General features: G+C 40.9%; 1 protein-coding gene across 1 annotated transcript in view; it reads right to left on the bottom strand.

Annotated features, from left to right (window-relative positions):
* The window catches only part of AGBL1 (AGBL carboxypeptidase 1), a 274909-nt gene that overhangs the window by 177459 nt on the left and 69984 nt on the right, over window positions 1-27466 (bottom strand). The window contains exon 15 of the mRNA XM_072870404.1: window positions 25510-25663. Within this exon, the coding sequence (XP_072726505.1) occupies window positions 25510-25663 (154 nt within the window). The remainder of the gene's footprint in view (window positions 1-25509; window positions 25664-27466) is intronic.

The raw sequence follows: 27466 nt of genomic DNA, 5'->3' as shown, positions 1-27466 counted from the left end.
TACGCCTTTGCCCTTAGCTCCCAAAGCTGTCCTTCAGTTTCCAAATGCTTTACAAATCATTAATCAATTAAACTGAAACAGGGAGGTAGAACACCATGCTGAAAAAACCAGCTGTTATTAAAGAGCTGTTTAGTGATTTGTCCAACAAAACAAAGGCTGTGTCTGAGCTAAGGATACAGATGAAATGTCTCATTTCACAGTCAAAGAAGGAATAAGCACTAATTCTCCTTAACTGTATATTCTGTACAGTTCTGCTCAATAGGTGCATTACAGTACAATTCAGCTATGTCTTTCAGGGATGCGAACTCAGATTTGGAAACAATCCCCCTCCACACCTCTCTACTTCTATACCTTCCTCTTAAGCAGTTGGTGGGCACTAGAAGAGTGAACTGCACTCTCAGCTCAAAGAGCTCATACAGAGAAATCACATTCTGGCCCAGTAAAGCAACTGGAACTCTGTTTCTCAATAGCCATATATTAGTCTTTTATCATTCTTACACCTTACCTTACTGTGAAGTTAGTATATTTTGATCAATGTGTATACATAAGTGCTTAAGGCACTTATGGATTGCAAAAGATTCCTTTAGCTCCTGCAGAAATACCAGCCATTCTGACTTTTTTTTTTTTTCCCAAAAAAATTAGAGTACACAATTTCTACTCTGCTCCAGCTAGTTGTGATTACAGTCTACCTTAGTAATGCTTTAAAATAGCAACAAGCAAAAACTAGCTTTCACGAAGACATCAGCAGCATTTTGCCATTTCCAAACATTTTCTTGTTTCTCCCATCACCATGATTTAGTGCTGTTTTGCAGGCTCATTGCTGAGCTAAACTTATGGGACTATGCTGTTGTAGCTGAGAACGAGGCTCTTGAGGACTCCTCATGGACAACAGCTGTAAATAGCACAAAGCAAAATAAAACATGTTCTCTTTTGCAATTGATGAATACAGCTTTAATAACTCTTATCTCTTCTGTATGTTGGGAGAGAGCACAGCATCTTAATTGACAGGTTCTTTCCTCAGTCCAAATAAAAAAAAAAAATAAAAAAAAAAACAAAAAACCCAACACACACACCTCTAAGTAAGGGTGCTCTCATCTCAGAAACCCAGGAAAGTTTGCCATAATTCTGTTAATTGCAAACAGCATGGAACTGGCAGAGACCCGAGTTCTGTTCTTCCTCTCAAGGCTAATCAAAGTCAAGCTTGTCTTACTCAGATTCAGTGTCAGAAAAGCTTCTGGAGTTTCCAGATCTTAAAACCCAGGAAATGGGGACACACACACACACGGACACATGGACCAGACAGAGATCATCTACATTGTTTCCCTGTGGGCAACAACGGAGGGGCCCATAGCCTGTAGGTCCAGCCAAGGAAATCTCTCTATTGCAGTTAAAGCTTCCTTTAAAAGCTCCCCTCCTGACGAGCACATCCGCAGCCCTGACATCCCATTCACAAGAGAGTCATAACAAAGGTATGTACCAGCAAGGAAACCACAGAGCTTGTTAACCGCCTGTTCCCTTCACAGAAGCCATTACAGCCAAATCCCATATCCAAATGCTGCGCTCCCCCAGACTGCACCCAGCACGAAGACTAATGAAGCAGCAAATAGAGCAAAGAGCTGACGACATGGCCATAAAACTTGCTACCCTTGAAACACCTGGGAAAAAAAGTTTTAACTCTGTGGAAGGCAGAATTCACTCAATCCTATGCTTTACAGCATATCCAGTTACTTATCTGCCTTGAAATTATTGTCATAACTGTGATAAACATTAGAGCTCGTGAAGGTAGTGGACAGCAGCACTGGCCAGCCATACTCAGCACTGCCAGTGGTGGAGAGGTCTGCACTTCAGTTCAGCTGCTTCACTTCATTCCTGACTTCCAATCCCCCATGACTGCAGTCCTGACCAGACCACCTCAGTACTACCCAGCAGAGCTTACCGGTTTACACTGTTGCCCAGCTGTCCTTCCTCTGTGCTATTTCAGAGCCCCTTGTGACCTACCTCCTGTGCCCCACCAAACCTGTCTTCAGGACACACAACCACAAGTTCTCATCTACCTTCTTCCAGGCCCAGAACTGAGCTTGAGTCTTCAAAATCCTCAGGCCAACACTTAGGCAAAATCCTCCCCGAGTTCTGGGGAAGCTGCCAGAAAGCTCAGGTTAGCCATTTATCTCTGCAAAGCCCACATGACACATAACCTTCTCTGGGAATGTAAATAATAAAAAGAGAAAGCAGAGGAACCTTTTCATGCTACATAAAGCCTTATCCAACAGATCATGTCTCGTTACACTGTGTTACATTTCGACATGCCCAGAATATAACATGGCACCAACAATACCCGAGGTGAGAGATTAAAGCGTCACTGATTCCTCTTGCAAAACTCTGAGCAAAAACCCTTTGAGTAATAATTCTATTAATGTATCACCTACTTCCCATCTCCCCTTCTCTTCACTCATTTTGACTGTGGATATATGCATGAAAATAAGAGCTTTTTTTCTGACAGTACTGCTAACTTGCTGCTTAATCTCCTGCTTGTTATAAGAATCCTCCTCCAGTCATGTCATCACCAAGGTTCACTAAGAGGTGACTTTGATGTCACTAATCGTGACATCAGTTGGGGAAAGAGCAGCCTGAAAGAAATGAACAAAACCCCATTAACACAGCAGTGTCCCTCATCAAGAAGAGCACAGAAAGGAAATGAAATGCAGTTCCAGATGCCCTGACCTGGGCTGATGTTCTAAATTATTTCAAGCTGAGATTTGAGCCATGCCATTTGTAAAGGGACAGGGCATTGATACAACACAGGGCTAGGATTTTATAAGGAGTCAGAGGGAATTATATACACAGCATGTGAGAAATTCAACCTAGATCCAGGTCTTGACTGGAATTTTTCTGGCTGTGCTTCTGCATACCTCTTTTCTCTTTACCCCAAGCCCAGGGCCATTAAGACACAGAATTATTTTTTTCCCTTATGCCTAAATACAGCATGACTATCATAAGCATTACACAAATCAAAGGGTCAAGTTTACCCCAGGACATAGTAGACAGAAACCAAGAAAGCTAAACTCTCCCTTCCAACTTAATTAGCTGTGACCACTACAGGATATTCTGTGAGTCAAATGACGGGTAAACAGGAGCACCATCACATAGCTCTTCCATGCACGTCACGGCTGCATCCTGCCCTGGATACATCTGATATGCCCAAGGCTGCACAGTTACACAAAGCCAGAGAGAAGACAGGATATGGTGTGATGTACAATGAATATATTAAAGTATGTTTGTAAAAAGCATCAGATACTGAGATCACAGAAAACATGAGAATGATCTGAGGCAGAATCTGTGTCAGACACTTTACTCCCCTCCTAAAACTTTTCCTCTAGTTGTCAGTCTTTCAGTTGCCTTAAGATGTAATAATTCTTTCCTCCCCTCATCTTCCCCCACCCCAACATTGCTGACTCCTTGCTGACCCTGCTTTTGGCTAAATGCTCCAAAAGCAGACACATCTTAAGACAGAGGCAAAACACACAGTCTGGCAGGACCAGCTGTTGTTTTCCAGAATTATCGATGAGCTATTTCTTTCTTAAACAGGTCTATATTACATGTATTATTACTGTTACCTATGGCAAAGAAGCAAACATTACAAATTGCCTCGGCTGCCCGTTCTCTACCTTCATAGCTTGGTGAGGGAATTTCAGGCTCCAAGTTGCTTGGCAACCTCCTTTTGTGCATGTGTTTTATGAATTCATTCACCTCTGAATCAGAGATGATCAGGGAGCTGAATATGAGTACGCACTGCCCAGCCTTGGTGCAGCTTGACATCCTACTACCACTGGTTTTTAACTCCAGGAAATTGGTAAGCAAGTTGTCAAGTCTGTTTTGGGGCAGACTCAGAAATCTCATACTCTGAAGGCAGCAGGAACCACTACCGTTATTTAGCGTGACCTTCTGTACAACTGAAGCCAAAGGAAACCTGCATGAACTAATTCCTGTTCAAATCAAAGCGTACCTCTTGCGGAAGATTGGGGAACAACCGAATCTTATTTTCGGAACTTGCACCCATGGAAAACCTACTATAACCCTTTGCAAATTGTTTCAGTTTATACCTAACATGCCCATCTTAAATGCATGCATCTGAATTAGTCTACCTCAAATTTCCAACCACTGCATTATGATCCATTTTTGGATATGCCAACTCAACATTCACTGGCATAGCCTGTCTCACTCTGCACATCCTCTGAACTGCTCGGATAACATTGAGCTTCAAAATTGAAATGGTGTAGCTGTTATAGTGGAGCTACCTTATTAGACCGATGGCAAGCAAGCTACTTTGCATTTACCTCCTCCCAGAGCTGTGCTACTAAGCAGAGGAGCTCCTCTACCTGGGCGCAGCTCCCTCAGGTGTGCTCACTGCTGCCGGCCAGCCCTGGCCTGAGAGCAGGGCACATCCTGCACCCTGACACCTGCCGGGGCAGCAGCAAGTTCCCACCAGAGCTCTGTCTCCAAAACTGCGTCAGTCACGGCGGGTGCAGAGTTTAGACAGGACACAGCCTTCTGCCAGGTGGATACCATTGCTCCCTGGTCAAGCCGGCAGAGTTGGAGAGCCCTTCCTGTGCCAACTGCCGTGCCACGTTTGCCCGCTCTGGTCACTAGTGCTCCCCAGGGGTTTCTTTTATAGGTGTGTGTGTGGGGGAACCTTGGCCACCATTGCTCCTGGCCCTGCCCAAGTCTCCTCAGCCACTGGCGCCCGAGCTGCAGGCTCCTGGCGGGTCTCTCCGCTCCCCTGACGTTTCCCCAGTTCAGGTAACCCCCCTGTGCAGCACGCTGGATTGCTCCGCTGCAGATGGTGCTGGCACCGGAGCTGCTCGCCTCGGCAACTGAGGGCTACTGTCGGTTGCACCACCTTTAAATCTCCTACTGTTGCTCCTGGACCCACCTAGGTCTCGTCAGCCACTGTCGCATGAGCTGCAGGCTCCTGCAGGACTCACCACTCCCCTCAGGCAGATTCCAAGGGAATAAAATCAAGATGGGGGCAGCTGGTTAGGAAGAAGTACTGCCAAAAGGATCAGGGGATTATAGCGGACAAGTTAGTGATGCAAAGCAGTTCCAAAAATGGCAGCTCTCCTGAGATGTACCAACAGGCAACATCACAGCTAAGACAAGGAATGTTGTTACTTCACTCTGCTCAACCCAACGAGCAAAACCAACTAGCTGGAGTGCTGTGCCCACTGCTGGCCACCATAGTTTAAAAATGAACTCGATGAAAACTGGAGAAGAGGTCATTAAGAATGATAAAAGGTTCAGAAATCATAACTTACAAAGAAAAATTGGAGCAAATGGGTTTTAAACTCAGAAAAATGAACCAAGAGGAAGGAGATAACCTTTAAATTGCAAAAGGCTGCTATAAAAAGAGATAGCAATCAGTTGTTCTCACTGTCCACTGGGACTAGGTTGCATAAAAAGAAATGCAAGTTACTGCCTATCAGGTAAGCCAATCTGTAGTGACTTGACTGCCTTCACTGGCGTGCCCGCATATTTACACTACCTTCTGCTAGGTCCTTATTCATAAAGTCCTGCATCAAGCCACTCCACTACAGTGCCCAGAACAGTGTCAGTACGAGGCCTATAGCCACATAGGTAATTCTAGCTACCCCTTTAGAAATTTGGTCCAAGATTCCCCTCTAGTCCTTTGAAATTACGTCTGTGTTCTGAGAGCTGCTGGAATCACTATTCCAGCCCACAGGGCACCTCCGCCATCTCCTTTGATCTCTGAGGCAAGGTGTCTGCTTACTACTTAATGTTAGCCACTTAAAAATATCTTAAACATTAGCCACTAATTAACAACTTGTCAGAAATGTTTCATCATCATATTTTGACATCGTTTGGGCTTCTTCCCACATACAGATCAGAAATACTTATGGAAAATTCTGTCTTGCCTGCTCTCCTAGTGACAGTCCTACCACTTTAAGATTGGAGTAATATAATTACTGTGATTCCTTTCATTAGTAATGATCTTCCAGAGCCCCTCTATTAAGTCTACTGGTTCTCAGCTTCTGTGTACGCAGCCTTTGAAAGGGGTGAGAAGCAAACATTAAGATCAGCTCCAAAAGTCCTCCCAACAGATCATCTAGCTAGCTGATGTAGGGAGCTCCAGATTATCTGTCAAAGGCAGGCAAGGATCTATCATCCCCTGCCACTATAACACGCAACATTACAGCTTTAATTTGTTCTATGGCAGCAGGCAATTTCAGATACTCAAGTATTTTGTATTGCAATGGCCTGACCATCAATCCATATGTTTTTCAGCCAGCATGGGAAAAACGCAGATTGCCTTGCAGAGACGCAAGACCTCAGAGACATGGCAAGTAGAAAAAAAAAAGAAGTATTTTCAAGTTTGGTACATATATGACTCTTTCACCTTCTGGGTTTTTCGTATGAAGACGACAACAGTGGCCTGAGAGAAGAACCTGTCAGTGAATGCTCGGAAGACTGGAAGACACTGGAGCAAAGATCCATCAAAACAGACTATACAGTGTTCTCATTCAGTATGATTAGAGAAGTGGCAGCATTGCCCTAAATATTGCCCATGTTTAGGCAGCATGGCAGCATTGTCCAGGCCTAAAAGAAGGCGCAGGCAAGAGATAAGTGCAGCAGAGTCCTAGAGGATAACTGCTGTACAGACAGAGTGCAGAGATCCATAGAGCTATGAAATCCAGGGGCTCTTTTCCGAGAGAAGGATTTCATCTGAAATGAAACCAGGCAGGAGGAGCAGACTGAAAAAGCTTCCATTGTCATAAAAATATCTCCCTGGGTATAATCCACAGTGATGGAAAAAGGAAACACTGATAATTTATGTGACAGTTTAATGGGATTTTGGTGACACATGATACTTTAGAAAGAATTTGCCCAAATAGGACAGACAGGACTTTAATAAGGCTTCAGCTCCAGAAGAGCAATATTTTCATCCCTTACTTTTACATTTCATTCTATATATCCACTACTCACTCACAGCCCATCTATCTCATTTGCAAGGCACATTTCAACATTGCAAGAGCAACAACTCTGCACTTTCTAGTTACATCCCTAGCCAGAGAGACCTCTGAGTATCTGAACCCTAAAGGGATCAAGCTGACTTTGCACCTAGAGGGCAGAGCATCACTGAGCTGTGAATTCTGAGGCATGAGCTGCCCTCCGGCAATGTCCCCAGCTCTGCGGATGGCATTAATAGCTTCTCTGCAGAAACGAAGGGCAGCAGATGGACAGTCTACAGCAGGAATTGCTTGCAGGGAGGACGCTCGCAGAGCGCACTCCAGGAGTAAATGGCTTTTACACTGCGAGTGATGCTTCAACCCCTGCCTCCTGCTTATGAGAGATACAGCCTTTACCCCAGTGTAATACCCCACGCCCTTCACTGCCATCGCCTTGAGAACAGGCACAGCAGCAAGAGGAATTGCTTAGAGTACTAAACTAGGGTGAAGCCAGGGTTAATGGGATGAAACTTCACAAAGGAACATTTGGGCTGAATATCAGTGAGTTATACTGAAGAGTCTCCCCTGTGGAGAGGTAGAAGTTAACATTAAAACCACATTGCCCAGAGCACAAGAAGCTGTTCTGTACACAACAATCTTGCAGTAGCTGGGGACAGAAATAACACAACAGCATTTGTTTTCTTTACTAATTTTGATGGATCCAGTTCAGAAGCCCTTATTTTTCTGGAAAATCTCCTTCTGGTAATCTAGGCAGGAGAGGAATGGTGAAAAGCTGTGTGAAGATCTCAATATTTTGCCCAGTCTTTCTGTGACAACAGCAGGCTAAGATCAACTTAGGACCAGCACTGGGGCCTGTTAGGGCTAAAATGGGCATGGGAAATGGAGCACCTGTCAGTGTTTCTTTCACCGCTGGGAATAATAGCCAAATTTAACAGGAAAATAAATTATCTGTTGTGTTGTCCTTCAAGCTGTTCTGCTCTATAAAAGACAGATTCTATAGTAAAGAGCTTTTTGCCCATTAACTGTCTATATAGAACAAAGATTTAAAACCCACCTAATACCACCTACAGCATAAAGCTATGTTTATTCTTAAAAGTGGTGTGCCTTTAAGAGGCACAGATCCATCTCTGCCTCTGACTTGAGGTCTTCCTCAGGGAATGACTTGTAAGAAATAAAATATATTAAAAGGAAGTGCAATCAGATCCTCTCATTATCAAAGGGATAAAATATCAATTTTTGTCAAGATAAAAAGCATCACAGATTGGCTCTGATGGGAAAAATTAAATTCTTCGTCTTCACTTGATTTGATATTTATCACTCCACTGCTCCAGAAATATCCTGGCAGGGAATGTTTCTCAAAAATATTATCCTGTATTCCTCCTGCAGTAAGCAAGCTATGAGAGAGTTTTAACTTGTGTGTTTTGTTGCATACAAAAAATTCACAGAGAAAAAGGAAAGAAAACAGACAAATCTTCTAACACTTCACTATGTCAACAACTTCCCAGTAAAGGACCTTCTTCAGGTTCACCTCATTTGTGGCATCACTAAATTGACTCTTACATCATTGCTGTCCAAGTCTAGCCTACATTTTAGAACTGCATTGCCCAGAGCTGATCCCAAAGGAAAGTCTCACTTTCCACAGACAAGAGATTGACAAGGTAAAACTGTCTCCCAATTTTGAATAAAGAATCTTGTCTTGATGGCAAGTTCTTAGATGAACTCCCCAAACAACTGAGCAAGAGAATGCAAATAAGGGAGCAACATAAAAGGTCTTTCAATCAGATCATCGTGACAGCAAAACTGGTGTTGGCCCAATGATCCTGTATCATGACATAAGAAGCACCATTTTTTATCTTCTAGAATATGCGACATGTTGCCTAAGAGACACAAAGCGGAGTTTGACTAAACTGGAAGTATTTAGCACAAGAATGATGCAGAAATATCTTTAAACTAGGAGACCATCCCACTGTCCACCCCTGAATGGTACAGCTTCCTGTCTACTTTAGCCTTGACAAGAAGCCTACTTCTATGTATAAAGTTTTATCTTGATAAAGACCAAAGTGGAAGGCACTAGCACTTTATATCTAAAACACAATAAATTGAACTTCATAATTTCTTTTTTTCTCCCCTGAAATGTTTAGGAGAACTCATACCAGTAGCAGATCTAATATTAGTGACTTGTCCTAATCTTTATTCCCCTACTGCTCTCCAGCACCCTAGAAATAACAGTTTTAACATCTTGTGTTCAAACCTCGGATCAAGAGCTCACATTATTTGTTTAGGCCATAAGCGCAACATAAGTTTTCCAAGGAAGATAACGGAGATTAACCTTGAAGTTCATACCATATTATTTTCAAGCAGTTCTACTACTGAAATACCCTAAGGATGAAGAAGGAATCAGGATCATATAGCACAATCAGAATGCCAGAATACTTGACAGAAAGATAGGTGGAACAAAATTTGCCACTGCATAAAATAGATAACATGCAGAAATTTCAAACAGTATGTGGTAAAACACTAAGCAGTCACTGTCTAAGGGTCAGGAAGAAGTTCTTCCCTTCAGATGCTAACAAAGTGATTTCTAATGAATGATGTCTTCCTACATCAATCACTACAGGGAGCGGAATGTCAAGCTAGGAAGACTACTAGTCTGTTTGAGGAAAATTGTTTCTTCTTATTACTAAGATGGTAGGAAGGCTAGGGAAAGGAAAAATGTTCTTTTTTTCCTCACAAGTTGCTACAAAGTACAGAAAAAGGTACTCATGAGTAAAAGAGTCAGGCTGCAAAATAGTCTTGGCAGTCCCACAAGGAACACAAGTATAAGTGGAACATGCAATGTCCTTCCTCGCCACTCCATGTATCATTGCAAAAGTGGAAATTTTCACACAAGAGAGGTTTTTGTTCTTTATTTCATAGTTTCCTAAGTGATATTCAATTTATTTAAAAAAAGTAATCTTCTCCAGAAGGTTCTTTTTGGCAAATAATTTAACAGCATGAGTGATAGTTGCTGATCAGTTTGAATTTCTGATGTGTAGTACACAGACTAGCTTCATGAAGCTGAAACTGTGACGTTTCCTCCATCCCAGTGCTTTCCTGCATTTTCACCCCAACATTTCCCCAGCAGAACTTTGAATTTTTCCAGTTGACGCTGCCACAGAATCCTTCCATTGTAGTTCAGCCACTCTTTACAGCTTGTACAATTCACAGCGTGAGCTCCTCTCTCACTTGCCATAAGAAGCACTCATATTGAAACCATTATATTTCAGAGCATTCACTACCACTTCATCTTCCGCTCTGTAAACTATCAGAATGCTTTTAAAAGAAACACTTATTTAAATAAAAGAAAATCCCTGTAAATCATGGTCATGACAGGCTAATGGCTAGCATTGCAAAGATGATTTATCTTTCTGCTATAGCTAACAAAGCTTCTTATGCTAATACCTTGTTTTCAAAATATGAAGAGACTTCTAACTGATGTTTTCTAACTGCAAAATATATAAGTAATGAAAAACACCTTACATCAAAAAATAACCTTCACCTGCCATCTACCCTCCCCATCAACTCTCAAAATCAAGAGATCTCCTTAAATTATTTTTGTTTTCTGTATTATTTAGTGTGCTTCCTTCATGGATGAAGGAACCAACTATTCAGTCTCGCTGCCTGTTTGTAATCCAAATTCATTTTAGAGTTTGCATACATTAGCTGCATGCTTTAATTTGATTTATTTTATTTGATTTCTTTCTATTAAATTACATTTGAGGCAGGCTAGATGGCCTCACAGGGAGCATGTCACCAGCACTACCCTTTGTGCAAACAGTAATTATTTTATCTGGCTGAGCCTAATTTCAAGTCACATCTTGATAGGCTGACAAATAAGATCATGGTACCTGCATTGCAAGTGATATCCTAACTGGTGGGAAAGACCTTTGACTAGCTAGAAGGTGGGTCCTGGGAGCATTCTGATTAAAAGGGTATGATATAGGGTATGAAATTAAGCAGCAAGTCATCACTTATGAGCAGGAGCATTGTTTCAAGTCTATCTATGGACATTCTGCATAGCTTGCAGGCCCATCAGCTACGTCAACACAGGGACTATAAGTATGTCACTACATTTTTTATTGCTCATTTACGGTTAGTAAGTGCTAAACACAGGGAGAATAGCGATAGTGGGGGCACCACAGCCACTGAGACCCAGGAGTCCTTCATCTGTCTCTTGCTTATTCTTTTGCCTCTGGCCAGTTGCTCTTTGTGAAGAACAATTCCTGTGTGTTGAGTTGTGCTTCATGGTGACCCTCTAGCTGTTGGTTTTGTGCCCTTTCAAAATGCTTGACAAAACTGTCACAGGAGGAGTTTGACATCTGGAAGCTGCGACAGACACGATATGACCTGATTCATAAAACAACTAAACAGCTTGGGCTGCCAGAGGCCAGGATTTACAGGACTGCGTTTCAAGAACAGCCTTCAATGCCTGCTCTACTAAGCGTACTTTCCTACTCTGCCACAATACAAATTCCCAAGTTGCACTGGGGGGACCTGCAACACTGAAGTGACAAAGCAGCTGAGACATTAATCTTGTTAGAGCCTACCCTGTCCACTGCTGGTCAGGAAGGGAAAGAACTGACCTCAGCTCTGGCTGCACCTTTTACACCAGGCTACAGGGGTAGGAAGCACTACAAAAAAATAAGACAACATCATTTTTCAGAAATTCCTCCAGCACAGCAAGCACAAAAGAAAAATCAAGTCACAGATAGTTTCTGCTGTGTTATCTACTACAGCCTCATTTTTACAATAAAAGCCTCCCTGCATTTGTATTTCCGGCAAGTGCAACCTGACCCACAAGGAATTTAAGGACTTCCTGCCCTCCTATCCATCTCTTTTCTTCTATCTTGCTTTTTTTATTCTTGCTGTCCTATCCACCTCTTTTCTTCATCTCCACTTCAATCACTAGTTAGTGTCTTCTGCTAGGCGCTCACCACGGGACCTAGACATCCTTTGGGAACCCTGTCAAAGTCACTCTGATGCCAACAATAATAAATTCCATCTCACTCATCTTCTCTTGAAACACCTCACAGACTGAAGATTACATGTTTCAAGCAGGTTCCAAGTTAAGCAAGCAGGGATTTACAGAAAAATCAAGTTGCCCAAGGATAAAATACAAATCAATCAGAGAGCTGGAAGCTCAACATCCAGGTTGAAGTTGAGCTTCCAAGGTCCCAGTCATGAAGTATCCTGTGCCATCCACGTTCACCCAAGAAGTGAATTTCTACATAATCCATATCTTCAAAGCACTTCCTCCTCTTTTCATTAGCCATAAAATGAATCCTGCACTTAAATATCATCAGTAGAGCCCTCTCTCAGTTATGTTAATTGTCCTATACCATGATGCTACAACACAGCTGTCATTTTCATTCTGAAACCCACCCACCCTTCCTAAAATTAGGATATACCAATGCATTTGCAGTGTGCTACGATATTCCTGCATCCATCACTACTACATCATGCTTTCAGACTCAGGGAGAAAGTGAAAGATGATATGAAAGCAGTAAGGGAAGAATAAGGAAAGGAAATGGGATGTTGTAGTAGGTCTCTGGTTTTCTTGAAAAATAAAAAATAGAACAGCCTAGAACATTTGGGAGACTCAAAGGAAAACTCCATAACGCGTTTTAATGTTTTCGCCAAGTCATCCACAAGTCCTTCCTTATCTGTGGGTCAAGACATACCTCCAACCCCATTCTGACTTCTTCTTTCACTCATACTTATCACCTCTGCCCCCCATCATGTTTTAATAAAAATTTCAGTCTATTTTTTTTAACCTAATCTATTTCAAAGACACAGAAGCAGCACCCAGGCTAAGCCAGAAGAATCTTCAAAATAGTTCATTAAACAAATTCAATAACGAAAGAAGAGAAAAAGCTTGTAAAAAGAATTACAAAGTGGCAGGGAAAATGACATTTTTTTCCCACAGCTAAGTAGCACGACAATTGCAATTGATAGAGCAAATTAAACTCTAAATGCGCTGGTGATTTGATAGATATCATTTTCTGAGTGTTACTGAAAAAGTGCCTTCTTTGGGACACAGAGTTAAGATCTGGAACAAGTCCTGTTGGTTCTGGGGCCTGATTTGATTATGCAAAGTTCATTAACATAAAGTTAAGATGGAGCGAGGAGAAAAGGCATAGAACTTCTCTAATATGTCACATGCCTTAAGAAAAACTGTCCTGATATAACTAGCAAAGCAATTCGTTAGCAATTTGCCTGTTTATAGATATAATGGGTAGCTGGTGACTTCAAAATGCAACTCAGAAGGCCAGAAGACAGAAGAGATACGCTGACTAGTACTGTTCCTTCTGCTACCTAATTCTGCAAAATTGTATATCAAAATGAGGCAGAGGTTATCAGAGAAAATCCAAAATGACCTAGAATGAAAAAGACCCCATGCACCTATTTTTCTGTCAGCTAGAAACCAATATCCAACAGCCACATAATAAATGCCCTGAAATGATACAGAAGTCCAAGTTTAGGTCTCTGCGAACACTGATGCACTTTGCAGTATCTACCATGTCACTGGTCAACTAGTTGATCTTATCAGCACATTTGCAGTCTGAACATAGCAGCTGTCTCCGCTTGTTTATTAGCAATTTCTATTTCTGCATTAGAAACAGGTGGGCAAACTCAGAGAGATAACAAGTTTCTCTTTGATGTAGAGATGGACAAATCCTCTCATTAACAGAACAGCATTTTAAAAATCATTATGGGGTATTTTTAGTCCTATTTTATTTTAGTATTGCTGTATAATTGCAGCCGTTAATCACAAATACTTGTTTCTAGAATCTGTCAGTTATAAGCAACAAGAAGTGTCAGCCTGTGCTGTCTGCAAACTACTAGTTTCAATGTGTTGCTGTACTTATTTTACTGGTATAAGATTGGCTGCATCAGTCACATAGCAATGGATCCTGTTCTCCCATTAGAGAAATTAAACTTGGTTAAACAAGTCAGGCAGAAATCTGCATAGAACCTCCCAGCAAAATCAACTTACAGGTGGGAATTAGAAACAGCAGGTGTTCAGAATTACAGATACAAAACCAGGAGAAAAACAAATGCACACAGTGTATTGCAAAAATACCTCCTCGCTCACTAATGCTCTAAGGTAGATTAATATTAGGATCAGCACAGAGAAATATCATTTGCTACGTTTCACATGAATATAGACCCACTCGCACGGATGCGGGCAGAGTAGCTAAACAAACTATCTGCTTGCAGCTCTGGCAAACATGCAGTAAAGCTGTTCCATACAATCCAAACTCTGATCATTTGTAATACATGACTGGCTAGGTCAGACTTTATCAGACAAAAATGCATAGTTTGGAACATTAAATCCAGGAACTGGAACATTGTTTTCCAGAAATTTTTCAAAGCCTTGAGGTATCAGGTGAATGACTTTTCTTTTTTAAAGTGAGCCACAATAGACAGTCTCTCCAAACCAGTCAGACAAGATTTAAAAGCACCAAGAAACTTCCCAATTTAGAAGGCTAAAGGTGAAAACAACATGAAAGGTATAATGCCACCCACGCTGTTTCCCAACAGTATCTTAGTTCTGTGTGTTGAGGAAGGGTTTGACTGTGCATGGCAGAAGCCCATTGTTAGAATGAGAAATGCAAGATTCACAGGATCATTAAAAACACCTAAGGGTAGCAGCCTTCCCTGTTAGCAGGATGCACTCTGGTTTCTGTCACAGCCTAGCAATTCTTTAACACAACCTGTGCAAGACTCAACCATCTTCCCCTACACTATCCCCAAGCTGAGTTCCCAAACTAAAAACAATGATTTGCTAGAAGAGTGGCAGAACCCACTTTTTGCCCAATCTTGCTGTCCAGCATAAGTCAAAAACCAGTTTGTTCCCATGAGATTGTCAGGCATCAGGAAGCAATGTGTATCTAGCTCAATCTGTGTAGCAGCACAGCCTTTCTGTTCCAGAAAGGAAAAAATATTGAACCAGAGACAAAAAACCGCTCTCTATGATGGCAAGTGCAATTGTTTGGGTCTGACAGCAGCTGGTACACACACTACACTCGAGCTTTCCAGCTACAGATTACTTTCACAAGGCCAACCTGCCAGCTGTCCTGCCCCTTAGTCCCTGACTACAGTGTGCCTAGTAGGCATCAAGTGAGGAGGTATAACCAAACAGAAGGGAGAACAACTGGTCACTGGGACAGCCCAGCAGCTCATCTCTTCTTAGAGGAGTACTTCTTAATTGCCTTACAGACAGCAGATAGGGTAGAGAAGACAGGAAAAATTTAAAACAAACAAAAAGAATCACACACAAGCAATACCTCTACTGTTACAAAACTCCAATTTCTTACCTTACAGCAGGTTTCTAACCCAGGGGCCATGGGGAACCCTCTTATTGGCCTTTTATTCAAGGAGCAAGGGTGATCCACAGACTGCCACACCATCCACAACTTCAGCAACTAGTTTAACACAGGTGTTGAGCAGCAAACCCAACTACCTTCAGGCCAACTCACTTTATACCCTGCATCAGCAGGTGCTCCAGACCTTGTAATTTGTGAAAAACAATAACCTGTGCAGTAAGACACATGACCAATTGGGCAATATTGTGACCAGCTGGAAGAAACCCCTTCCTGACCTCTGCTTTTACCTTGAGGCACAAGCATTAACTCTTCACCCCTTAGTAAGCATATTGCTCGTAACGATATTCAGTGTCTGCAGTCAATCTGACCCTAAAATTATGTCCTCCCTCACAGAGCCCATCTCTGTTACATTGAGAACAGATTTAACTCAGTTCAAATACTTCTCTGGCTAATTTATACAGTACCACATTGACCTTTTAGCATATGCCCCATGGGACCATGTGTGACTGGAATTTATGGCCAGGCATGGGAAATGTGCTGCTCTCTGAAATATGGGGGTTTTTTTCATGCCATGATTTGAAGTTGATAACAGAAACCTAGTAGCAGTTCAATGCTTGTTCACCATTTTAGGCAGTAAAAGCTGCCTGGGGGCTCCACTGGGCTGTATTTCAATACCTCTACCAGATACACAGATTGGCCATTGGAAGCACAGCATCTGCACGTTTTTCTGGAAGTGTTTCCACCTAAGAGAGAGAAGATTAATTTTTTTCCCCTTCTGCTAAGGCAAGAATTTGGGCAACCTATCACGCCCACAGAAGCTTGTAGCTGCACTGCAATAAGGCTGGGGCACTGGGGTGTTGTGAGACAGGCGTGTTCCAAGCAGCTGGCTATAAATTTCCAAAGCAATATAAGAAATACATACAACTACACCTTTTTCAGTTTCATTCATAATTTTCAATGCCTTATAAAAAAATACAAGTAGTACCATGCTCCTGTGAGAAGGCACTTCTGAGGCACTTGACAAACCAATCACAAATGAAAATAATTATGACTAAGATATGTGCTGGCTTAGATTTTTAAGATGTTTAATTCATTAATATATTAGAAAAGGCTCTGATATTCTGGAAGACTGGAGCATAGCCAGTGCTAAGCATTACTGATGTTCTAGCCCGAGTCCATACTAACCAAGAAGACATTGCTAACTTATGCTCCAGAAAATGCTGTTGTTAATCAGAGTATTTCTTCTCTGGAAAGGATATACAAAAGTTATAAGTCTCTTGGGATAAAATGAGGCTGTTTAATTCAAAGAAGGAAAGGTTCAAAGAATTCAGAGAACAAGTACCAAAGAAACAGCAGAAAATTCAGAAAATTCTGCAGCACAATTCTGCAGCACTATCCCCTAAGAAGAGGAGGGCTTAGAACAAATCTCCAAATTTCAGAAGGAAGGTTATTTTAAAAAAAAAAAAAAAGGGCAGAAAACTACAGATGAATGAAGAGCAGCCACTGCAGTACAAGTTATCTCACTCCAGATGGCTGTTCTGCTAGCACGCTGCATAAGGCAAAGGGTGGGAGAGAGAGAGATTACCCTAATATTTATTTTCTCCCTTTGCAAAAAGCACTACAGTTGCCTATGCTTGACGGCATTTTTAGCATCCTTTTCCAGCGTTTTCTGTGCATTGCTTGGTGCCTTGACTAATTGGATTCAATATATATTAATATGCATTTTTCCAAACTCACAGAAGGCTGTCCATAGTGTCAAAGCTGTGCTGGCTGAGTCAGTTCCACCAAATGCTGGGATTCAAAGAGCAGTTGATACATCATGGAAAACACTGGCCTTGGTCTGCAGGCAGCCATGTGTCTATCACACAAATTTCATGTTCCATTCAACCAGCTTCCACCTTCATGGCAGTAGACTGGATACTCAAATAGGAACATAGCTTTGCAGGAATTTATCTGCTCTTTTTGCAATGGGCTGCCACATTGTTGTGACTGGGATATCAGAAAGGAAAGAGAGAAGAGATGTTTGAAATTGCAAGACAATCTTGAGAAATTTAGAGCGCACACCATCACTGTTGCATATCTGGAGATCATTGCTTTGGCTTCAGATGCTCGATAAACTGCCTATTCAAGCAGAAAAAAAAAAATCATCTTCTCTATTCTGTAATTATTTAGTACTGTAGAATACATGACAATTTTATTCAGCCTTTCTTCACTACTGCATTAAAACAGGATCATGGTTTTCACAACATCTGACTCTTCCTGTCACCAAAAACAAAGTGTTTGGTACAAAGCAAGAGAGGAACCAGCACCTCTGCCTGGCATGCCTGCAAATTAGGAGCAAATATTCAATTCAAGGGAATACACAGATACAAAATTCACTATTGCAGACATAAGAATAAAGCAAAAAATGTTTTTCTCCACAGTTTGCTATAATCATCTCATTCAATTTCTATACACACTAAAATCTGTTCACTTTTAACTATAATCACAAATGAGCAGTAGAGATAGAGAAGAGATGAAAGGAAAAAACAGAACAGGTTCTGTAAATGGAATATTTTAAGGAAAAATAATGCTAGTGGACTCTTTCTGCATAAGATTGCAATTTGGACCATGTTAAGTAACTAGATAGGTAGAAAAAACAATCGGAGACAACATCCTCTGTTCACATTCAGTGGAAATGCAGTCTAATGGGGGGGCCACCTGAGGAGCAGAGGCTTTCTTCAGTTCTTGGTTTCTCTCCTGAGACTTTCATCAATGGTAGCAATGGTTCTTTCTTCTTGTATGACACTTGCAGTGTAGAAATGCCATTAGAAAAGCCTATCGGTCCTTTTCACAGAAACCACTCAGCATCCAGACAAATATGGGCAACTGGATTGCTCTATATTTGGCATACAAATGTGACCTAAGGGTTCAGCAGCATTGGCTATACTGTGTGCATGTGTGCTGGAGGAAGTATAGCATGCAATGACATTAGAACAACAGATGCGCTTGCTGTTGTGAACTGTTTCCAACCAGCACGATGCCAGGTTAGCACTCCAGCTGAATTGCTACAGGCAGTTCTTCTGGCTGCTTGAAAGATCATTACCAATCAAAGCAGGTCATTCTACCTCCCTATTTCAACATTATTAGATGAGAGTTTCCTTTAAAGAGTGCATTTTCCTTTGGGGCGGACTAACTCCAATAAGGCATTGATCTAATTTGATCCCTGTTTCACTAGAAGATATGTCATCTCCAGCTTTGAAAAAGTTATTTAAGAGAAGAGAGCTTGAGCCTTTCATAATTAACAGGTAACACGTTGCCACGCAGGGAGCAGGCACAGTTATAATAACTGGGAGTCAATAATTCATAAACTATAATGCATTATTAATCAATTATCGAGGCCTGAATTACATTTAATGAGATTAAGCTGATTGGATCACTAAGCTGTTTGAATCATATTGATTTAATCAATGTGCTTAATTAAACTGTGTACATTTTCCACATGATCATTATTTCCCAGTATCCTGCATAAGTGGCCTCTGCAATTCACATCCTCTGCTGTTCTTTGCTCAGGAATTGCTCTTTGCTGCAAATTATATTTAAAGGTAAAGGGCTTGTTTCTTTCTGAGAAAAGATCAAAGTTGCAAAACAACCATCTAAATAGCTTATACAAGCAAATTAAAAATGTTGGACTATTTCTCACAGCAGCTATGTCTTTTTGATTCTGTAGGCTTAAGATGAGACCAAGTAAACATACCTCATTAGTCTCACTTTATCCCTCATTCTAGTTCTAGGAGCATCTGCAGATTCAAAGGGCACAAGCATCCTGCCATACCTATCCTAAAAATGTTACTCTTTCCATCTTCAGAAACATGCTTAGGCTCAGGCAGAAAATGTGTTTCAACTCCCCAAAAGACTAAATTTAAGGTAAGCAGGTGTCATTATCTCTTTATGACAATATTCATAATGGTTTCCCCAGCCTTACATAAAGATGACATGTGATGACAGAAGAGCGACTCAGAGTGACAGCTATTACAGATGTAAATCCATTTGCTAGTGTCATATGTTGTTTAATTTCCCTCAGCACTGCTGCTAATTAGCTGGGACATTTAGGTTTAACTTTAAACCCCACAATTCAGCTCTATAATGCTACACACTGCTAAAAGGACACTCATCAGGTGTGTCGACTGGGGGGAATACTCATAACACACTGCAGAATCAGTATTATTAATGGGAATCACAACAGTAGAACCAGCCATGAAGAGAGCTTTTCAATTACATTTTCTGTGATACCATAAACAATGACTGTCCCACCCTACTCTGCACAGTGACACTGTTCTCAGTGGATGCAGGATTAACCCCCATGGCAATGTATGATGCACACGCCAGCTGAGAACGCAGCAATGCTGGTGGTCATCAGCTGAAGCAGTGCACTGCTGTACCACCCTAGACCCATCGAAATCTTCATTCCTGTAAGGAATTCCTTTGGGACTGTTTCAGTTATTGCTCTGTATTAGCACTAATCAGAATGGCACCTACTCAACATCACTTCAGAGATGTCCTCCCCTTCTCTAACTAAAGGCGAGAGCTAACCCACCCCAACTTAGTGCACAGCCAGGGAACACCTCCTGAGGAATGCTCATATGGCAAGCTCAAAACAGCACAGTGTAAACTGTCCTTCTCTGATCAGTCATTTTGCATTTGGTGTTTTTAATTCCATCACTCTGTTAACATTAGCAACATATCGGTGTCCTCTACTTTCTTAACTAGAAGACAATTTTATCATCGCCTGTGTATGAGTGTTTAGATCTTTTACTTACACTTCTTTGAAGAGTTAATCTGTCCATTTGCTCTTCCACTTACAACAGTATCCTGTTGGATACTTGGCTTGCAGGGTAAGTCAGCTGTCTTCCAAGGAATTGAATAGAACACAGTTACATACTGCACATTTGCATGCATAACACTGTGAATTAAGGGTTTGCAAACTATTACGGAGTACACGTGCATGCTGTTAACACTGCCTCACTGGGCTGTGTGTGGCAAACCCAAGAAAATCAGAACTCTGCGAGCACCTATTAACTTAATCGAGCAAGGAGTCAGCACCAAGATTGGAATCTTTATCATTCTCACTGTTTCTGCATTCGAGAATGCTCTGAAAGACACTGGGAATTGCTCTCCCTTCAAAAGTCCCTTTAACTCTCATCAGCCAATGTCTAAGGCTAGACCTAACATAGCCAGGAACAAAGTCAGCAAAGAATAAATGCCTGCCCAGCCATTCTTTCCTCTCCATTCCCCAACTTCTTTCCTTTTCTAAAGCTCACATATGACAATTCAATATCCAAGGCAGGTGGAGCGTGCAGGCTCACGACACATGCAAGCTTACAGAAAACGGTCTTTTTTTTTTTTTTTTTTTTTTGGGGGGTGGGGTTTAAATAATTCTGAGAAGACCTACAGTCTTTTGAGGAAAAGCTCTGTGGGTAATATGGAAGGTCAAATCTGCAGAGTCCAACTCTTTGTAAGAAGGAATAAGGAGGAGGGAGAGAGGAACATGGTAAAGACAGATAACAGAGGAGACAAAAAAACGCCCCTTTTTCTCACCATTGGTGCTTCACACACACAGTCAGAATGGGAAACTAATGGCTTTATCTTTATCACAAGACTATGTGGGACACTGCAGTTAGAATGAGTAGCAAAGACATCCCTCCTTGCTGGATGCTCAGTCTTCCTATGATGGCAGGAAGGGCAAATTTAAAACAAAACAACAACAAAAAACAAGAGAGACCCTCCCAGTTTCTGTTTGTACAAGTCTGTGGAGCTGCAAAGCCCAGCAGGGACCACTGACCAGCCTCAGACTTTCTGTTGCAGTCTTCAGGCACCCACAGACATTGATCAAGTGTGAATGGAAGTTGTGCTGTTTGTAACTGTGCTGTTGCATGACCAACATGCAAAGCACAGGGAGCCAAAGAGTTCCTGGCTCATTTCTTTCTTTCTTCATATCAGTTTCAGAACTGAGCATTTAATAAAAATTATTCCGTACACCACCACCACATAAAAGGGAGATAGAAAGAGAGGAAGGAGAAAGGAGCCTAAAGTGAATATCAAAGCCTCACATAAACAAAGCATAATGAAGGAAAACAGCAGCCCATTTTTCTTCCCTTCAGTATGTGGTGAATGTGCAGTTCCTGCGAGCGTGCATGGCTTGTGCTTCCCGTTAACAAGGCGCACGTTAATAAATTTAACTCAGACAAATTTAACCATCCTAGGGCCACATTAATCAAAAGCCTGACAAGACCAATCTGAAAGAGTTGAGCAAGGAAAATAAAGCACAGATGACACAGAGGATGCCATGCCCTCGTTGTCCCTGGGCCGCTCCCACTCTATCAGCACCTCCAGTACTGCAATAACTCCTTCCCACTGCACTCCTGCTGGGCTGATCACGCTGTCCTCCCAACACTCCTCATTCACCCAAGGCCTCTTCATCAGTGATGTTTCCCACTCCCCATGTGTCTACACTAGAGAAAGATTTAGAGCATTTAAGTACAATTATGTACAACAGCTACAAAGTCCTGGCGAGCTTTGTGTTTTACCTGTGGCACTGGCGTTATTGAAAAGAATCTCTCAAGGTATAGGTCAACAAATGTACAAAGGAGAAATAACAAATTTGATAGGAAAGCAAAATGACTATAGCTCATGAAAACTATGAATTGGCCAGAACCAGCAAGAACGAACAAGGGCTGTCAATTTTTATTCATTACCCATGTGCCAAGTTCCCCAGTGCTGGAGATCCACACCACTTCCCAAGCTGAAATACGTATGCATGGAGACTGTACCAACAAATGAGAGTTATTACTGGGAAAACCTTCACCCTTTGGTCCCTTCATATTTAACTCTAAGTTGTTGCTTTTGAGTTATGTTTTTAGCGTGGAAAATATTGACAAACAGGTCCTTCCATCAGCCAAACCACTTCACAAAGAGAAGGGCATGTCATACAAGACGAGGAAACTGAGAATTAACTGCTGATCAAAGCCACACAAAGTAGCACAAACTAGGCTAAGTGCATCCCCAAAAGCCATAATTAACAAAGCTGCTTAAACAAAATAAGCACATAACGTGATTATTCAGATTTGCCTAGAGGCATCCCCACAGCATAAAACATGGTGTGCTGCCTTGCTGTTCTTCCACTTGATAAAACAGCAAGTATTTTTATCACCTAAGAGTATTGGTGTTTACTTGTATAGTCTTGGAAACTTGAGAGAAACTGTGTTGCCTTGCCTTGGCACTCTTTCCCCCAAACAATTTCTATTTCAGTTCAGACAACTGGGTTTTCTACATGTTCTGTTTTGATTGAGTTCAATTGGCTCATGGATAGATCTAGGAAGTCCTCAAACTTATTGCATTGCAAAGCTTCAGAGGAAGAGTTGTTTAGTGGCACATGATTTCATGGCATTTTGGTCAGAACTACAAGCTCCCAATGAACTCACATAATATCACAAACCAGGGGATATTTCCTTCTCTCAAAAATAGAGGACTTCAGCCCCATAACTGGGATCTGAACCCAAATGCTGAATATTACAAGAGCCTGAAACATTCAGAACAAGTATCTGTCCAAGCAGTTCATAGATCATTTATGAATCTTTCAGCAAATCTGTGCTGAATAAGTAAGCCAAGCCGTGCCTTCACAGACAGGTTAATGACCTTTGGAAACCTGAGAGACTCTCTTTTAACACTGCAAAATGCATTCTGATACACTCTGAGAATACAGTGCTCCAGAAAATGCCAATGCCTCCTAATATTGTCACATTTATATCATGATACTCCCTAAAAGCAGTGTGACTCTTGAGGTATTATTGCACTGGTCAGTACTGTGTTGTCATTTCCTCATGATCCTCATTTCAGCATCTGTGCCTCTCAATTGTCTTGAATATAGTCTGTAAGTCCTGCATACACAAAGGCCATCCGTTCTCCCGTGCTGTACCACACCTGGCACAATAAGGTTTCAGTCCAGAGCTAGCCCCAAGGACTGTAGATGGTTCACGGTCTAGCATATTGTTAGTATATGCAATTATGTTGCCTGCTTGTGTCTGGTGCCAAAGGTAAAAGCATCCTTAACTATTCCTGCTTTAGTTCCATTGGTACAGGCCTGTGATTTTCTTCCAGAGTTTTTAAATCCTGATCAGTATATCTGCATGACTGCAGACCTGGGCATGTTGTGGGGTTGGTCAGAAAGCAAGAATGCTGTTTTACAAAAACGCTGGAGATTTCGAAATTGGCTTTTTTTGTTTTCCTATGACAAAACACACCTTTCCAAAAGTGTTTTCAAAGTCAAAGGTGCTTACATTCAAGTGTTTAGCACATTCGCTCATCACGTGACTGACCCACTCCAAGTCCTTGCTTTGATACATCCAAACATTAGCTTAGCTTTTGCTTTGTACCTTCATTGGAAAGGCATACTCACTTGGGCAGAAAAACTTGTTCACTGCATGTCTCTTCCGGATGGCTCCAATCCTCAAATAAAATATTCCAACTTACTTTCTTTCAGTTGCTCTATTAAGACCTTCTGCCATGAGGTTTAAAAATTGCTGTCAACAGCTAACATCTAACCAGGTGATCATCTACAGTGTGCCAAAGGCTTCTTTATATAACCGACCTCCCCCACCACAACTCCCACCCGCTAGTTTTCTGTTCTGTGTCATCATTATCATGGAACAAAAGTGCTTAAGGGAAGGAATTATCTCTTCATGTCACCACAGCCAAACCCCCTAATCACGTGTTGTATGTGCTACTGTAGTGTAAATAATACGAGTAATAGCAACACCAACAATCCAATTTTCTCTCTGACACTGCCTCCAGTTTCTCCATTAAAGCTGTGTACGTGCATGCACCTTATGAATTCCCACATAGCCTGTACTTGGCAATTTTGCTTTAAAATTTCAACCTAGAAAAGCATGCTCATGTTCAGAAATTTGCTAGTTCAGGGTAAATGCTCAATTTATAATAAAATTATTATAATAAAAAGGTATGAGCTCAGGATGATTACACTGTAATGTCAGCATAACTGCAGTCACTGTGCTCTAAACCTGAACCAGGAAAGAGAGCAATAATTTTCACCAACTCTGATATTTGAGGTTCCTGTTAGTTTATGCATGCAGCATGGACATTATGAGGAGTCCTACCCACGTATCACCATATACCCCTGAAAGGAGAATTCTGCAATGAGAAACATTGTTCATATCACAGAACCCCTTTGGATACTTCTAGCCTAATACCTTGTTGAGATAATGATATATATTTGCTTAAGATCCAAAAAGATCTTAAGACAATTTAAACTTCCACACTCCCTCAAAGTTCTCAACCTGTGTTATACATGTGTGAAGAGTAGAGATAAAAAAAATCAGTTTATGCCTTGTTACTGACTCAAGAAAAAAAGTCAACCTACATATAAGTAGTTAGTCATTTAGGCTCTCAAATCAAAGCTAACCCACAATGTGATGCTAACCAGAATCTTCTTATCACTTGCTGTTGATTACAGAAACTTGCATATCCTAATCTTGTTAATCAAGGCCACTGAAGGTCTAAATCTTTGACTTTCACAATGAAAAATAACCACCTCAAATATAACATGGCAGATATAATATTTACCATTAGACTGTACACCATCAGTTAGGACTTTGACAGAATGCAAGGAGCTATATTGTGTCCAGATGGATCTACCAGGCATGTTGGAGGAGCTGGAATTTGACAAGAACACTTCAATTGCTGTCCACAGCTGGGAAAGAGTGATCTTGTACTTTTTTTTTCCCCCCCCAAGTTTGAGACCTCAAAATAAATAAATCATTTCAATTTGGAACAACAACAACAAAAAAATCAAATTTCTTTTTAAACTGGTTATTTGAACACAGTTTCTTGCTGTTGGAGATATTTGATATTGAAATTTGTCATTTATTCAGATTATTAAAGAAACATTTGAAGTAAAAAATGGTGTCAGCTCTCCTCCCTCCTCTGTGTAAATCTGTAATTTTAAAAAGTGGTGTAATTGGCTATTCCCCATATTTAGATTTCTTTTTCCAAAGTGAGAAAGGCAAGAAAATCAACATATTCACAAAACAGGTTGTCATTGCCACTGCTGACATGACCGCAAGCCGCCAGCATCTTTTTTAATGCTTCATTTGGCTACTTACAGAATTGCTCCAAGTCGTCTCTTTTTTTAGAGTCTGGCATGGCAGTGATTGTGAGCAATGGGCATGGATTTCCTCCTAGCGTCTGGCAGAGTGTCTGCTGCCTCCAGTAAACCTTCTTGGGGTTCCTATTTTGTTCCAGGATATCAAGATGGGACTGAGAAAGAAGCAAGGAAACAGATTTATAAATTAGTTCATGGTGTATAAAATCTGATTTTATCCCACTAGCTGTGTGTTATTATTGGTACTAATTTCATCTCTTGCTAAGTTCCCAGCTTCTCTCTTCTGCCTGTTAATATCATCACCTTTTACATCCCATACATACGCACAAGCCATTCAGAATACATCCCAGTTCACTGAAGGTGCAGAGGACTATTACTCTTGTATCATTTTACCTGAACAGTTCCTAGGTGCTTTTCTTATTAGTGTAAAGGAATTTCTATGCATACATGAAGTCCAAAAGAGAACTGCCTACTGCTTATATTTTAATAGGGACTGTGTAGAAACGTGAGAAAACTCACTGGTTTTGAGTGTTTATAGAACTGACTGGATAGCTGTCAAGCACATGCCAGTTAAACTCAGGAACAACTCCACACCAGAGCCAGCCAAAAAGTTTACATAGAAACAACATTTTGTACAATCAGTAGTAGGAAATTTGAAGAGCATCTTTCTAAGAAGTTATTTTAAAAGGAGATTTTACCCCACCCCCCTCCCCCAAGTTTATGGCAGTTTTAAACAATTCTTAAGTCCAACAGATTCTTGATAAATTTGAGAAAAAGAATTGGCAGCTTAAAAAAAAAAAAGACTTTTTGGAACAAATTCTAATCGCCTCATTAGACACATAGCCACTTGCCACCCACACACCAGATGACATGCAGTTCTCTCTGTTTACACTGTAATTGCAAGTGGCAAGATTAGTGTAAGTAATCCTATCGCAAGGTGTTGCTAAGTTTTGTGGAACACCAGTTGTCTCTCAATTGGTAGAAATAGGTATATTACAGTATGTACACTTGTTCTAACAGTACTTTAACTAAATGACACCAATTCACTGAACAACCCTTACATGGTAACTTTTTGTCTTTACAAGTCAAGGCTAAATTTTAACCAATGTTTATGGGACAAGACATTCCTGTTCCTCAAACCTTGGAGCTCGCCGTCTTTCGGACTGCTTTCCCAGTATCCATTTGAATGCAAACACAGAACTGAAATTTACAGTCATCTATGTCATAAAACAATTAACATACTGCTCTATAAAGTAAATTCAATTATTAGATGCATCTAATGATCTCACATAGATACAGAGAACTCAATATAATCATTTACTTATGTTCCTGGTACCCAGTGAAACTTAATTGGGTATAGCTGCCACAGAGATTTCAGCTAGATACACTGTGATGTAAAAATAGATAAATTACTGTTCATAAAATAAATGTAATTACTAATGGACAAAAAGTAATGAACTGCAGAGTGCATCCAGTTCAAATAGGATTCTGCAATGTATATTCCTGTAAATATGCCTGTAACTATTAAATATATATGATATTTTAAAACATTTTCAAATTACTAACTCCATATCCAAGTTTATCTTCTTCCCCAAAGCACTATGTATTTAATTGAGCCCTTGGGTTCGTAATCACTTTTAATTTATTACTGATATGTAAAACCAACATATTTCACCAGTGGACAAATGCTTTAAAATGAAATCTACTGGTGCACGAACCTGATTTAGTATATTTACTGTGGAAATTATAGTAACATGGAAATGTGTAAATTGCATCACTCAACATTTTAAATTAGTTCAAGCAAAGAAGCCTTTTAGAATTATTAGACGCAACAGTTTTGCTTTGGCTGAAGAGCTGGACATGACAATCTATCAATCTTTTCCATCCATAATTCCCATTTACCAAACTTTATGGCCCTTACTGAGTCTGAATTCATTGAAACTTTTCCTGGGGCAAAA

Source organism: Ciconia boyciana, chromosome 8 (assembly GCF_034638445.1).
Source record: "Ciconia boyciana chromosome 8, ASM3463844v1, whole genome shotgun sequence".
Classification (NCBI taxonomy): Eukaryota; Metazoa; Chordata; class Aves; order Ciconiiformes; family Ciconiidae; genus Ciconia; species Ciconia boyciana.
The sequence above is the reverse complement of the archived record's forward strand: the minus strand, read 5'-3'. Positions and strand labels throughout refer to the sequence as shown.